Source organism: Arachis ipaensis, chromosome B9 (genome assembly GCF_059453495.1).
Source record: "Arachis ipaensis isolate K30076 ecotype BB chromosome B9, ASM5945349v1, whole genome shotgun sequence".
Taxonomy (NCBI): Eukaryota; Viridiplantae; Streptophyta; class Magnoliopsida; order Fabales; family Fabaceae; genus Arachis; species Arachis ipaensis.
In genome coordinates this window covers 134,657,919-134,674,814 of record NC_142444.1, presented here as the reverse complement: position 1 = coordinate 134,674,814, position 16,896 = coordinate 134,657,919, and the positions used below count along the sequence as shown (strand labels likewise).

Below are 16,896 nucleotides of genomic sequence, written 5' to 3'. Positions count from 1 at the left end.
TAAACTGTTTCCAAGATTAATTCAGTTTCATATTCCAAATCATTTCCAAAGCCGATTCGTTTACATTTTCAAAAATATCTTCAAAATCAAGAAAGCCATTTTTCATAATAATCAACTAAATAACCTTTCAAACTAATTTCTTTTCAACAATCACAAACCACTCAAGCAATCAAGCAATCAGTCATTCAGTCCAGCAAACAACCAGATTTATAAGACAATCATAATCACGGACATATGTTTCTCACATTAATATCTATTTATAACAACTCTGTAAGATAAAATGAAATTTAAGAAAAACCCCTACCTCGACTCGTCGAAACCATAACTCAAAACGCATCAACGAAACCATTTCTCTTAACCCGAAACCAACAGCAACTGCAAACTCAGTCCCTGATCACTTTTGCAGCACTCACAGCAACTTAAAAGCGACATGCAACGCTCAAAACACGACCCTACGTTACCAGAACCTCAGAGTTTATAACCAAACATAACAGAATATTAACACGGGTTTCCGAAACATAAATACTTACCGAACTAAGAAAATGAAACAGCGACGGTCGTTGAATCGGTTTAGCGGCAGCTCCGGCAGCCACCTCGAACGGCAGCGGCGACCAGAACTCCGGCAACGACGACTGAAACAAACATACATCGATGATTAAGCTCCCGGAAATTCAAAGGAAGCGAAAACCAACTTAAAACCTTACCGGTGGCAGATCTCAGTGGCGGCAGAGGTGTTCTCCGGTGCAGAGGCGGCGGTAACCCCGACGGCGGCGCTGACAACGACGGCTCCCTCCAGTGACTACCCAACCACCGCGACGGCAAGGAAGCCATGGCAGCGGCGGCAACAAGCTCCTCTCTCGCGGGCTCCTTCTCTCTCCTGACGCTCTCCCTCTCTCACGGGTCTTCCTCTTCTCTTCCTCGGCGGCGCAATGACAGATCCGACGGCGGTGACGCGGTTGGACAAGTTTGGCGATGAAGCAGCTTAACGGCGTGGTCTCCCTCCAAGGCTCGGTGAGGACACGACGGTGGCGGCAGCGGCGAGGCCCAGCAATGCCGGTGCGCCTCCTTCCCCTCTTCTTCTCTTGACTCTCTCCTCCGCGTTGGTGCTAACGAGCGATGGCAGCGAGCAGCCGGGCCACCAGCGCTAGCCGTCCCCCTTTCCTCTCTTCTCTAACTCTGTTTCATTTCTCCCTCTCTCCCTCAACGTTTTCTTTCTTTCTTTCTTTTTCCCATTTCCCCTTTCTATTTTCCTTTCTTTCATTTCTTTCTCTCTTCTGTATTGTTTTTTTTTTGTTCCCTGAAGCAGTTTAGGTATTAGGTTTGGGGAAGGGAAGGATGGTGGGGTAGGTTAGGATTAGGATTGTTTAGGTAATTTTAATAAAATTAGGGGTATAAAGTATTAATTTAAAACCTAATTTAATCTATTAAAATTATTTTAAAAATGTTATTTGATTATTAATTTACTAATTAACTTTTAATCAAATATTTTAATTTAAACTTAAAGATAATATAATTAATTTTCTTTGTTTATAAAATTAAAGTATTAAATTTTAGAATCTCAATTATTTAACTAAATCGTATGAAATTCTTATTCTTTTGCAACTGTTAAGCTGTATAATGTAAATATAGAAAATTATTCAATAACTATAAAATTAAGTAAAATTTTTAATTTAATTGTCAAAACTTTATAGTAAAATAATTTCTAAAATAAAGTCTTTAATGAATAAATAAATTGAAATTAACTCATAATAATATTTTTTGAAAATTATGGGTCTTACATTCAACCTGCCCGTCAAATCTATTCCGGTCTAGTCTATATTTGTGTCCCTAATTCAAAAAGTGTCGATGGCCCATGAAACACCACTTTTGACCTGTCTTTCAGCCGATGTGGCGTAGTGTCCAAGTTACACGTAGGACAGGCTAACCCACTGTGCGTATTCCAGCCAGATAGGTTTCCCAATCCTGGAAAGTCGCTGATAGTCCACATTAGTGCCATACACATCTTGAAAGTGTTTCCCTCTTTGGCATCATAAGTTTCAACGCCATCCTATAATTGCTTCAACTCATCTATCAAAGGCTGCAGGTAAACATCTATGTCGTTACCTGGCATTTTCGGCCCAGGAATAAGCGTGGATAGAATGAAAGATGTCTGTTTCATGAAAATCCAGGAATAGGCGAACATTACATGGATCCGTCAAAAAATTAGTATACTTTGCATCAAACATTTTCCATGCTTCAGCGTCCCTTGGATGCCTAAGGAAACCATCGTTATTACACACCTGTTTATGTCATAACATATCACTTGATGTCTTGCTGCACATGAATAGCCGTTGTAGTCGTGGTATGAGAGGAAAGTAACGAAGAGTCTTGGCTGCTATAGGTTTTCCATTTCTCTTCACAGGTACGTTGAGCCTAACAATAGAGCCCTTTTTAGTCTTCTGCTTTCATCTTGAACACCCATATTTCTTGCACCTAGTCAAGTTCTCATCATCACCTCGGTACAGCATACAATCATTTGGACAAGAATCTATCTTGGTGTATTCAATACCCAACTTTCTTATTGTCTTCCTGGCTTCATACACTGTCTTTGGAAGTTTTGCTTGTTCGAATGCGTCCCGCAGTAAGTCAAGAATCATGGTCATTGCCTTGTCACTCACACCGCACATACACTTGATATGATAAAGCTTCACTAAGAATGATAATTTGGAGTACTTTGAGCATCCGGGATATAACTCCTACTCTCTATTTGACAGTAGATCGTTAACATCCTGCGCCGTGCGACTTGGACCTTCATACAAGTACGGTAACACGTCTTCATCATCTTCTGCATGTTCGATTGTTGTGATATCCTCACTCCCATGTTGCATCGTGAAATTGAATGCCTCGTTGACCATTTGGTGCATTTGATTCACTTGGGATATCAGATTTTCATCTACTCGTCTCAATCCAGATCTCTCTTCAATCGGCTTCTCACCATGACGCAGCCAAATAGTATATCCAGGAAAAATGGTCGTAACAGCAGATGGTCATATGTTTCATCTCTTGTTTGCATAAGTTGAAACCCGCATTTAGGACATGGACACTTTATCATGCCATCGGAGGATGCATTCGCAAACGCAAAGTCTAAAAAATTGTTCAATCCTTGCCTATATTCCACACTATTCCGTGACTTTGAAATCTAAGTTTTATCAATATTTAGTATAGTATCAAAATATGTTGAACTAATTAATAGTGACATAAGAAATATGAGAAAACAAACTTGTAAAAATTTTCCTCCATCAGAATTATCACAATTTAGTTTTAGCTAGCAACTTAGGTTTAGCGAATTACAGTTGATATGAAATTTAGGGAGGTTTGCACAATATAAAAAATATCTTTCCTTCACTTACTACTATGTTCATGAGAAATTGTGAAGAATAATACTTAAATAAAATACAACCACATATAGTCTTATTAGCACTTTTTATGGTTTTGGCATTGTTATTATCTAAAATTTTTGTCAATGTACTTTAAAGTGAAGAATGTGTAACTAATGTTTTTATTAAATATTTTATTACTTCTACTTGTTTTACCTAAATTATTGTTTAGGTGTCATGCAACTTGGTTGAACTTTTTTCATTTTATGTTAACTACTTGAAAAAATTAAATATTAAACTGCAATAATGATTCTATTTTTATTTTAAAAGAAATTATAAATTCAAATCAATAAATTATATTTTATTGTCAACCACTTTCTAATTTAGAATAAAAGATCCCCTGTGGTTTTAATTTGGATTTCTCAATTATTAGTTGATTATCAGACATTATATATTTTTTTATTCTATACCATTTTTAAATATCCTTTCACATATGATAAATAATATAAGAAAAAGTTGATTCATCTCCATCATTATATATAACATGTATTTCAAATAAGTTACTAGATAAAGAGTTAATTTTATTATAAAACTAAAAAAAATAAAGAACTTAAACAAATAGAAATATAATAAATTTCTTGCCCACAAAACAAAAAATATAGCCACTAATAGAAAAGTTAATTACATAAGACAAGAAACTCCAAACGCGTTGCCTTTCATGAATTTCACTTCAACTTTGGACTTTTTAATCATCGTCACGATATCTATTTTGGTTGAAAATGATTACTAACTATGCGGGTTGATAAAAAAAAGATAAAATGAGTATAATTGCTTTTTTGACATTTGTTTTGTTATATTTTTTGCGATTTTCTCCGTTTGAAATAATTAATAAAATTTAGCGTTTAAAAAATTAATGTTTTTATTTATATTTTTAAATTAAAAATCTAAATTTAACAGTTGAAATTAAATTATAAAAAAATAAATCAGTTTAGGTTATCTAACATGTAAAAGAAAAGGGAGAGTACTACATGTACTCCGTAGAACAAAAAACACCGATGATAACATGAGTAAAAGTTATGTGTAAACAAAAAATGTTTTGAAAAAAATCGAAAAATTAACTGATAATTACATTTTAGACCAAATTTTAAGTTGACAGTTATAGTTATCATTGTTTAGTTAGGAATAAGATGAAAAAGTGAAAATTGGACACCAAACTCTCTTATTCCCTTAATATATTGTTATAGAAATGGTTTGAGAAAGAAAAAATTGAACACAGACAATATTTAATAAATTTTTATAATTTGCAAAAATTATTATACCATAATTAGTTGTAGTTGGTTTTATATTAAATAAAAAGATAAACTTAACCATAAGAAACCACTTCAATGCATCAAAAAAATTTTTGCACATGTAATAAAACATAACTTATTCTTTAGAAAAAGTGTGAATTATTGTTGCAAATATTTCTTTTATTTAGATATATTTTAAAAAAATAAAAGTAAAATAGTTTATCAGAGATAATAATTTTTTTAAATTAAATTTACACATAATTCCATTTCTTTTCAAATTATTATCATACTATTTTAATCATAATTTTGAAAATCGAATCGAACCGGCCAGTTCAACAGAATTAACCAGAAACCAGTCACTAGAGCAGTTTGGTTCGTCTCAAAAACTGTATAATAAAAAACCGATCAAAAAACTGATCGAATCGGCGGTCAACCGGTGAACCGACAGAACCGGTCAAATTTTGTTAGTTCTGCCGGTTTGATAAATCCCCCAAAACGGCGCCGTTTTGATTTTTATAAGAAAAAAAAATTCCTAAACCTATTGGACTACCCGAAAGCTCCCCACTCCTCCCAGGCCCCAACTCATCTCCTCTCTTCTCTGAAAATTGAAAGGACAAAGAAAAAAAAAACCCTAGCCCCCCATCCCCGTACCATAGGCACCGCCCACCGCAACCACCGCAGCCCCCACAGCCCTGCAGCACCGCGTCGTTGTCATTGCCTAGCGGTCTCTCTCTGTGTTCGTCGTCGTCGTCTGGTCATCGGAGGCAGGGTTGAAGATTCCTCACCGTCGCCATTGTCGAGCTCTCTCTTCTCCTCGCCGTCACCGCCGAGTTCTCTCTTATCCTAACCGTCGCCGTCGAGCTCTCTATTCTCCTTGCCATTGCCGTCGAGCTCTCTCTTTGTCGCCGTCAAGATCGCTCTCTATCTCCCTGTCCCTTCCTCTGGTCAGCTTAAACACTGCTTCTTGAATTTGTTTTTTCTTGTTTTCTTGATCTGTTGTTAATAATACTGAATTACTGATTGAGTTGTTGGGGTAGTTCACTGATTTTGAGTTGCTGAGATTTTGTTAATTTTTGATTATTCTGAGTTGCTGAGATTGCCATAATAATATTGTTGTTGGTTTTTTTGATGTCTCTCAGTGCCTTCCTCTGGTCAGCATTCAGCATTAAGCACTATTTCTTGAATTTGATTTTGACTTTTTGCTTGTTTTGTTCTGTTGATTTGTTGTTAATAATACTGTTTGAGTTGTTGGGTTAGGTTACTAATTCTGAATGGTTGAGATTTGTTAATTTTTTTAATTTTTATATGCTGTTGTGAACATTTTTTTAGTTGTATCTTTTGTTCGGTTAAAAATTTAATTTATCAAGGGGCGTTTATTATGATTTAGACTGAAATTAGAAAAAGTATAAAACGAGGTTTCAAATAGTACATACACGAGACGCAGAAAAACAATGTTACTTACTTGGTTGAAGATCCATATAACTGGCTATTGGTGTGAAAATTAAGGCCTTCGAAAAACTGAAAAAAAAAAAAAAACAAATTCATCATGTGAAACCAAAATAATTTAATTTGAAACAGTTCAAAGTAGCATATAAATAAATCTTTAGGGAGAAACACAAAAAGAGGAGTACCAAATAGGTGAGAAATGTTTCAGAAATAATTTGTGCTGAACTTTGTAAACTGATTTTATTGCTTATCAGTAAAGTTTATTTAATTGAAATGGCACGTTTATATACCTTTGAGAAGCATAGATTTGGACAACTGATTAGTTCAACAAACATTTGAAATTAAATCGATATTCTCTACTTTTTTGTTAACCTAACAGTTTAAGTCCATATAAATTATGCAAGCGGTTCAATTTAATTTTGTAAAGAAGCAATAGTTAACCTGTTTAAGTTTATCCTGTAACTTCATAAGAGATTTGGGGCGACAATAAAGGAATAGGGATACATTGCATAATACAAATTTAAGGTGATTTGAAAATAAAAAAAATATTTGAAATGATTAATGTTAAAAAGAAAATAAATTCTAATATTCTATTTATCATGATCTTTCATGTAATGTGCCTTATAGTGTTCCATATAGATATTCATAATTTTTTATTCCTTAATATTGTTGTATAGTTTGTATTCTCTATTTGCTTTAAGGGTATTTTTAAGTTGTGTTGTCATTTGTCTAGTAATATTATTTTCTGTCAAGGTTTGTAAGGATGCCTAGGAAACCACGGTACATTATACGGGAACCCCTGAAAGATGTCAGAACTAATGCCGAAACTGCAAAGACTACGGTAAGTGTTTGTGGTTAACATTTATTGACGTAACTTTATGTAAAAATTAGATATCCTTCAGTTGTATCATTGAGCCATGTTGTAAATTTTTCGTCGCAAAATTACTAGTTTATGAATTCAATTAAGTCTCAATATTAATTCTTTCTGTAAAATATAATTCTAAATGTTCTCATATTGCCTTAAGGTTGGGTCCATGACTAGAGGAGCTCAGACATCATGTGAGTAACCATGTGATAGAGCTCCTCCAATTTCGTCCTCAGCTAATAGAGCTATGGCATCCCGTATCAATGAACCGTTTCATGCACAGCGCAACGATCAAAGGCTTGCGCAGTCAAGTAGTGCTGATGACCCTCAAACTCCCACAGAACGCATAGAGACTCGGCATCGCGTGGAAGTGGCTGATCATGAATTAGAGGATGAGGATTACGACTCGAAGGCGGATGAAGTTCCGTCATTTGATGACTACATCGATGACTTGTTTGCTACCCAAGAAGTCGAAGGTTAGCACAACAACGAGAAACGCAAAGATATAGATTTCTGGAAAGTTACTGTTATCGGTAAACTTTTTTCCTCCTATTTTCGTAAATAGTTATCTTTAAAGTCCTTTACTTCTATTTTCCTTTTGTGCAATGATTAGATAGTAATTTTGTTTCCCATACACTTCTTAGAGGACGGCATGATAAAAGTTTCTAGGCTGAGTGTGAAGGAGGATATAGCACTTCCTTCCAATACAAAGATAGTACTCCCATTTAACAAAGAGCTGCAACCGATTGGTCAGGCAGCTGGATTATTTAGTGGTTTCTTAGGGAGTTTGGGTGCGGATTATTCCCAGTTCCTATATATGCAGAGAGTTGGAAGCATGTGAACAAAGCTAAGAAGGAACATGCATACGACATGATTAAGGTACATCTTTAAGCTTCAACAATTTAAGCAATTTTAGTACTTCATTTTTTTTTGTAAGATCTTTTGCATGGGTAAATTATATGGTTGGTAAAATTTTCAAATTTTGTTTTTCACATGTTTATTTAAGCACTTCTATTTTATATGTAATTGCGACTGCTTGTACTAGATTTGAGTGTCATACTTTATCAATTTAAATTAGCTTGTAATGGTTGTGGCATTTCTTCAAATTATCAGTCTTATGCTTGTTAGTTGATCTTGGTTAATGACAATGTCAACTAATTGCAGCCGGTCTTTCACTATGAGGACGATGCCGGAGAAAAAATAAAGCGCAGAATTATGAAAAGGATAGGAAAGAACTGGAAGGATACAAGGCACAACTTGCATCATAAGTGTTACAAAGAAACAAGGACTTATGAGGAAAATCTTGAGCATCGCCTGAAAGGAATAGAAGAAAATGAATGGAAACAATTCCTTAACTATCACCAGAAGGAAGAAACAAAGGTAAGCCTTGGTATTCTTTATTATTTCCACAAAAACATATATGCGTATACATATTACACCCCTTATGGTTTATATTCAACGTCTCTTTCTCATTTATATTTGTTCTGTTATTTGTTCATAGAAAAAGTGTAAACAAAACGATTTAAATCGGAGTAAGCAACTTTACACACATACCGGGAGCTCCAAAACATTGGCAAGAAAAAAAGACGAAGTGGTAATAAGTAATTATTTGCATTAAGATTTTGATTAATCTTCCTAAATATGTTGTTGTAGTTTACATAATTGTGTCGATATCAATGATATAGGAGAAAGAGCAAGGAAGACCCGTTAGTAGAGGAGAGTTGTTTATCATTACTCATAAGAAAAAAAAAATGGCTCGTATATCCATCCCGATGCGCGTGTTGTTAGTGTAAGTCATGTTTGAAAACTTTAAACTTAGCTTACTGTATATATTGTGCTACTGTTAACTCATGCCTTTCCAATGTGTTGTATATTTATAGGAAGCAATTGCGAATGTTGAGAGGCAGGATGAATCCTCTAAGCACCTTTCACAAAATGATTCGCTAGCACAAGTTCTCGGAAAGGAGCACCTAAGACGAGTTCGTGTCCTAGGTGCTGGACCATGTCCCACCCAAGTCTTTGGTAACGCTGATGGACAACCGTCGGGTTATGCAGATCCCAATGAAGAGTAGGAGAGGAGGATTGCAGAATTGACGGCTAAGTTAGAAGAAGAGCAGGCGAAGAGACAGTCGATACATAAGGTCTTGGGATATCTAGTCCAACAACAAGGAAGCAATTTGCCAGCTGAGGTTGCTGCAGAGCCGGCTTTTTTGGGCAGTACACCGGACTCGTCACGCGTAGGGCCATCTTCATCTGGCAATCATGACCCACAACAAAAATAATGAATTTCAATCAATATTCTTAGATACTTTTGTATTTAAGTTGGTTTAGTGCTTTATGCTTATTTTTTTTCAAGTTAAACATTCTTACTTTATTTTGGATGATGTTATGATAATCTCATTATATATGTTATGTTTACATATATTTAATTTGGTTTGTTATGTTATTTGGTTGTTTTACTTGGTTGCAATTTTTTTAAATTAATTGAAAATAAAAAAAATTAATGTTCAAAAGAGGAAAAATAATAAAAAACCTAAAATTTTAATGAGAATTTTGAATTTGGCGGCGGTTTTTAACCGCCGCAAAATAGTCATATTGTTCATTTTCTAATATTTAACGACGGTTATCACCTGCCACAAAACGACTTCATTTTCAAATTACTGGCATTTAACCGCCGCGAAATTGGAAATATCATTTTCACCCTCATACTGCAGCAGGCAATAACCACCATAAAATCAATTCACATTTCGCGGCTATTTTTCCAGCGGTTGAAAAAAACCGCCGCTAACCGTTTGCCCGCGCCCCATCTTCTGGCGTTTAATTAACTCATTGGTCAACGACAAACTCTTAAATAGAGTTCAATAGCATGGCAAATTAGTTCTTTGATTTATCAATTTTAGAGATACCATGAGAAAAAAATAGTATAAACGAAGAAGAAAATTAAATGACAGAACAAATTAAATGATGCTACAAAAAACAATAAATAAGTGAGAGAAACTTTAGCTTGAATGATTATAAAGTTGGAAGCTAAAGCGAGGATCCGAGCATTAGGGTTGCTGATTTTGGTAATTATAAAATCATTTTTACATATTTTATTAATAAATATTGAATTAATATTGAATTATACCATATTTTATTATCAAAATTATTATAATAAATATGCATTATTTTACATAAATATTGTATTTTAGTAATTATTAAATTAATTTATATTTTTATTATCAAAACTAAATTATCAACGTTCAAATAAATCCCTCCAATTCCTCACTCTTCCTGGTTTTTTCATTCTAACTCGTCATTCTTCCTCATTCTCTGATTCGTCATTCTCTTTTAACTCAAATTAAAATTTTTTTATTAATTTCAAATTTTGGAGCTTATTTTATGTGTTTATTGCATCATATATGAAGATTATACCATATACAATTAATGAAGAAAGGTGCATTAAAGTGAAGTGGATCCACATATATAATGAGTTAAACCCCAAAGTGATCCCTGAGATTCACGATTTACACCAATTTAGTCCCTGACTTACCAATTGTACCATTTATGTCCCTGACTTTGTAAAAATTGCACCAAGGTCGTCCCTAGCCACATCTCCGGACAAATTAATGAACGCCGACAGTGACCTGGCACTGAGAAGCCACGCCCGTCCAACCTTCTTTCTTTCTTCTCTTCTTCTCTGAAACCCAGCCCATCCCGTAGACCTCCACACCAACCTTCCGTCCGTCCGTCCGTCCCTACCGCCGGCGACCACCGTCGCTAACCCTCCCTCCTCCCTTCTTCCTTTTCTTTCTTCCCTATTTCTCCATTTCTTTCCTCCTGTACGCAACACCCCTATTCGTGGTGCCACCTCTGTCTGCACCTTCCAGTTCCGGTGAAAACCACCAGCGGCGGCAAAACTCTGTACCGCTACGACACTACCTCCGTTCCTTACGCTATCTTCTTTTTTCACTCCTCAACGCAGGTTTCATTCCATCCTCTGTGTCTGTTTTTTTTTTCTAATTATTTTTTTTATTTCAGTGCCTTTTGATTCTGCTTTTACTGATCTTGTTAGACTTAGCATAGTTGATTATTTGTGTTTCTGGACTGAATGTGTATTGGTTGGTTGAAATTTTTGGGTTGATTGATGCTTACATTAAACTGAAATTGCTGTTTATGAATCCTGCATACAACCTGTTCGATAAATTGCCTGAAAGTTAAATCTTATGTCTGATCATCATAGGCTTCAAAATTTGTTTTCATTAGGCATTGTAACTCATATTGTGCAGTTTTCTATAAGTTTTTATGATGATTGAGATTGAATTTTGGTTATGGACTTGGTGAATGTTCTTGCTTAACACCAAATTGAACTGAAATTTTAGAATTCATTCTTTGTTTGGTGTTATATGTTAAGTGCATACAGAGTTAGCAAGTGAATTGATGATATTGCGTATCCATGTAGTTGTTGAACATAAATGATCATATACACAATCACACGAAGGTGACGATGCCATGCTAGAAATTGGGATTAAAACTAGGTATAGGGACCACATTGGGTCAAACAGTTTCAATTGCCACTTCAGCTTGTCGTTATCTACGCTAGCGTAGCTTCTCAGTGTTAGGTCACTGCCGGCGCTCATTAATTTGCCCGGAGATATGGCTAGGGACGACCTTGGTGCAATTTTTACAAAGTCAGAGACATAAATGGTGCAATTGGTAAGCCAGGGACTAAATTGGTGCAAACTGTGAATCTCAGGAACCACTTTGGAGTTTAACTCCATATATAATTGAAGTTCAGAGAAAATAACGAAATAAAACAAAGTGCCAAAGTTAATTGAGCCAATTATCATAACCAATAAATGGCACATACAGATTGCGAATGACACAAAAAGTTTAAAAACAAAGGGTGTTTTTATAATTAACAAATTTTAAGTTAATAATTCATCTTGACCAATGAAGAGTAGGTAGGTAATTATATATTTCTGTGCTATTCTCATCATTAGATTCAGACCCTATAATATATATTAAGATTTAAGAATAGTATATTTTGTTCCACGGTCCCGTAGATTTTTTTAAGGCACTTATTTTAATGAAGTTGTCAAAAATATTTTTTATAAATATTTTTGTTTATAAATATAATTTATTTATTTAGTTATACTTTAAATAAATATAATATTTTTATAATATATTAAAATTAAATTTTATAATTTATTATTTAATAATTAAAATGAAACATCTTTACATAAACACAATTATAAAATTTTTATTAGAGTATCTATTTTTTTTTAAAAAATGTTTATCAGCTGTATTTTATATAGTTTAATATATAACAGATCACAACATTGTAAACTTTACATTGATGGATCTTTGAGTATCTAAGCTTTGATTCTTAATATTTTAGAGTATGATTCTTTAAATAGTTGCTATATTCTTAAATTAGTAATGTTAAAAATATAATTATTTATATATATTTTTTTATCAGTTTAAATTTTTAGAAGAAATGACATTATGATATGATATTAAAACTTTTATGATTTTGGTGATCACTAACATTTGAGTTTGATCTTTAGTGATTTTTTTTTTTAAAAAAAAAAAAGAATTTTAGTGTAAGATAAATAAAATAAAAAAAAGTCTAGATAAAAATTTATACAAATTTAAAAAAAAAAATTTATGTGAGAAATATTAGAGATATTACTATTTATATTTTTTTTATCGCTTTAAATTTTTTAGAAAAGTGATATTATGACAATTAGATGAGACAAAAAATACTACATTACTGGAATGAACATGAGGTTTTCAAACTTTGAAGAGAGTTTGTTTAAAAGCCTTAAAAAAAATACAATAATGTCTTTGGCTCTCTGTTTCTCTCTATGATGCATGGTAGGATTTTGACGAGATCTTATTATAAATAAACTCTCACACGTCACATATACATGATTATTATGATTAGAGATATAATTATTTATATATTTTTTATTAATTTAAATTTTTAAAAGTAGTACAGTGGCCGGTATCATGACAATCATTATAGATAGATATAACATTATAATTGAACATAGAGTGTTAAACAATGAGGGGATAGCATCGGAAATTTATTCATTATAGATACTATATATTGTTCCGATACACTTGGATGGATTTGCATTCACCCAAAAATGCTAAGATAGACGACATTATTAAACGTCTATAGAATTATTTAAATATATATATATCACATTATTAAACAAGATATAATTATTATACTATATGCTTGTTATACGTCCATCTATGTATATATTTTGGTGAAAATTCAGGTGCAGTCGACTTTACGTGAAGTTGATATCTGATAATCGTTAGATGAAAATTTAGTCAAATCAGTCAAATTATCTAACGGCTGTTAGGTATCAACTTCACGTGAAGTCGACTGCACCTGAGTTTCCACCATATATTTTATATGAATCCCTCTCATATATTTGTTCTTCTTGATGGATGATACTAGGCAAGAGTCCAAGTAACTGGTACTTCACCAATATCTGTGTTGAGTCCCAAATCATGCCACACAGTTTTTGATGCATCAACAATGTTGTGCTTACATCCATGCGTTGAGTCACACTCATCCACCACCCTTGCCACCGCCGACCTTCCATTCCTCGCGGTGATTCGGATCATTCTCCCACAAAACTCACCGTTGTTGTACCATCCGGTAGACAGAGCTACCACCTTTTGAGGCAAAGGGTGGAACCTACTGTCACACTCGGATGGACCGCCTCCGTCCCCATGGGGACCAAAGTCATTGAAAGTGAGAATGGCATGGGTCCCATGTGGTTCGATTCGCGGCGATGTAGGGTCTCCGTGGTGGTGGTGATCATGATCTTTGTGTTTTGAGTGGTGATGATCATGATGATGATCTTTTGGATGGTGATTGTGGTGGCGGGATCCAAGTGTTACATGATGTGGAAGAAGTAGGGTTGTTATGGTGAGAAGGCCAAAGAGAACCATAAACCCTAGTTTCCCCATTATTTTCATCACCAAATATTATTGATGATGGTTTTATTGTAACTTGTATGTGTTAGCGTGTGCCTTGTGAGATTATAGCTATATGCTGAGAGAACTACTATGTATTTATAATGAACAGAGGGCAAGAATTGACAAAACCAAAACAAACAAAAGCGAATATAATTAGTTACGATGATTACACATGATCAAATTATTTTGGTAATTAAATTTAATTAAATTAGTTTAATAATTTATTGACAAAATAAAAATCAATTTAAAAAAAACGTATAAAAAGAACAAAAAATTAGAGTTAATTAAATTTAATTAAAAAATAATTTATTTATCTAATATTTTTCAATGAGAAAGTATAGAAGAATAACGTTTTTTTTGAACAATTTAAACAATAGGTAAAAAAAATTAATTTTAATTTTAAAATTAAGTTTTAAATTAATTAAATATAATTCTTATTTTAAATTTGACTTTCAATAACCACAAACCCTTCCCCCACACCCACACTGTGCCCCACCCCTGCTCCCCATAACCCCCGCCGTCTCTTGCGAACCATCGGACGTGTTCCAGCTTCCTCGTGCATGCACAATTGCTGCAGCATCCGTGCTTCGTCGTGCCTTCCAACCGCCGCATGCAGCCCAGCCTCGTCGCGTCGCGCCTCCATCCCGCCCATCGCTGCAAGCAGCCCAGCCTCGTCATATCTTCATTGTGCCGTGCGCTGCAAGCAGTCCAACTTTGTTCTCCATCGCTCATGCGGATGTTTATTTTTCATGCAAATGGCATGTTTATTTTTTTATGCAAATGGGATGTTTATTCTTAATACGAATGGGATGTTTATTCTTTATGCAAATGAGATGTTTGTTCTTAATACGGAACTGATCACTTGCACTCGGGATTGGTGATGGCAGGAGATGGCGACACTTGGAAGCTTTTGTTAGGAAATTATTTAATTTTCTAATTTGTTTGTGGGAAATACATATATTAATTATAATCACAAATTACGGTATTTCAAATTAAATGACTTATATAATGGTGATCTCATTTATTGTTATAAATGCTAAATCAAATAAGTCATAATTACTTTTAATTTGGAATTAAATGAGAATAAAACCAGATATTATCTTTTGGATTTTAGATATATCTTTTTGACTTTAGATACTATTTTATTTGGATTTTAGGGTTTAACGGGTGCCATGCTCAAATATAAATAGTGCCTTCAGGGTTTCGGTCCCCAACATACCAAAGCCGCCTCAGCAACTCTTTCCTCATAAGAGAAGTTGCAATTCAGCCGCCTAGGAATACATAAGGTTTTGGTTGAGGAAGATTGAAAGAACCACAAGATCCAGACTCTTCCAATCATGATTCATGTTTATGAATTCAGGTACGCTTCCACATTCAAGTATTTTATTTCTTAATGATTTAGCATGGATAATCTTTGGGTTAAAGAATTTTGTGAAAATTCCAACAGCTTTCTCACCGGAAAGGGAGATTGCGTGTTGGTGGGATAGGTGATGGACGGGTGGCTGCAGTAAAAAAAGGGGGGTTTAGGTTAGAAGGGGATGTAATTAGGTCAAAGTGAAATTAAATAAAAATAGTGAGTTTAGGGTGAAAGTAAAATTGAATGATTAGTGGGCCTAAAATGCAGCCTGTTGTTCACGTTGTTCACATCTCTCATTATTTACCTAACGGGATTGTCAATAATAAACATAGAGAAGAACAGCTTTAATTGGTGAGGACTTTTTAAAGCATTATTCTAGAGAATAAATTTAGCAGAAGTTCACATTTTTTACATCAAAACAAGAGTATAACTCATATTAAATGTAATAAAGTTGTTACTATGATGTAATGTACTCTATTAATTCATTCCAAGGTGGACAGATGTTTGTGAACACATTATTAATTGTTCCATCAAATTAAATAGAGTTCAATTAGGAAGTTAATTGTTTTAGTTGATTTTTTTTATTTTAAATTTGTACAAGATGTCGTTGGTACGGGTTGTGAGATAGATCGGGAATTTACTAGCCAAGATAGTGACGAGACTAGATTTCTGGAGCGGTGGGGAGTGGTACCTACAAAGACACTGACATTCAAGTCAGAATAGATCTTAGAGGTATAAGTGAGGAATAGGAATGTGTAACGTACCTGAGGGAGCCCCTGACTTCCCTTATATAATTAGCGGTGCTATCTTTTCTTATCTGGTTGGTTAAGATAATGGAGGTATTTGGATTTTGAATATTAGTTAGAGATTTACGATCTCTTTGGCCAGCTTGGGCCGCAATATGGGCCTGGACCCGGGGATTCGGGTCGTGGTGAGGTTGTTGGGTCCGGAACAATTGCCCTGAAGTGGAAGAGTATGCTTGCTTAGTCTCGTCCCTGGGTGAGCTTATTTCCTCGCAATCTCGGGAATTCGTGACCCTCGCATTGGGAGGTGGGGAGTCGATTCTTATCTTCGTGTGGGGTCGAGATTTCGTAATATTTGGGGCGCTCGGTCGCATCGTCGTCTGTCTATGTTTTCTTGGTGATGGGACTTCGACTGTTGCGGTTCCTAAGGTGTCATTATGACATTTAATGAGAGAGGTTTGGCATTTTTCCTTTTTTTCCCTTTTGCCTTTCATTATTTGAAATGTTTGGGGCTTTTGGCTTTCGTTTTTTCTTTGTTTTTCTACTGTAACTTCTCACTTCTCCCTACTTCCTCATTTTCTCTACTCACACCATTTTTTTCCTTTTTTGTTGCTGCTGCTGTCATTCGGACTACTGTTCGTTGCTTCTGCCTTCCTTCATTTCTGTTTTCCAGCGCAGGTTAGTGTCTTTCTTTCTTTATGCGTTTACTGCTTTCGTGTCTCCTGTTTTTGTGTATTTTGCATGCTCCTGTATTTAGTGGTAGGGAGTTTTAAGACTTTTAGTAGTTTGTTTTGATTGTGGCTTTGGTATAGGAAGGAATTCCCTATATGTTTATGTTTATGGGTAGTGGGCTGAC

The 16,896-nt window shown here is 34.6% G+C and overlaps 1 protein-coding gene across 1 annotated transcript; it reads left to right on the top strand.

The window, feature by feature from the left end:
- The first annotated feature begins 7,203 nt into the window (after positions 1-7,203).
- LOC148546429 (uncharacterized) lies at positions 7,204-9,028 on the top strand. The gene is made up of 6 exons (XM_088499210.1): positions 7,204-7,432; positions 7,601-7,729; positions 7,780-7,835; positions 8,121-8,336; positions 8,458-8,550; positions 8,837-9,028. Exons 1-6 carry the CDS (start codon positions 7,204-7,206, stop codon positions 9,026-9,028), a joined length of 915 nt encoding a protein of 304 aa, XP_088355336.1.
- The last annotated feature ends 7,868 nt before the right edge of the window (positions 9,029-16,896 follow it).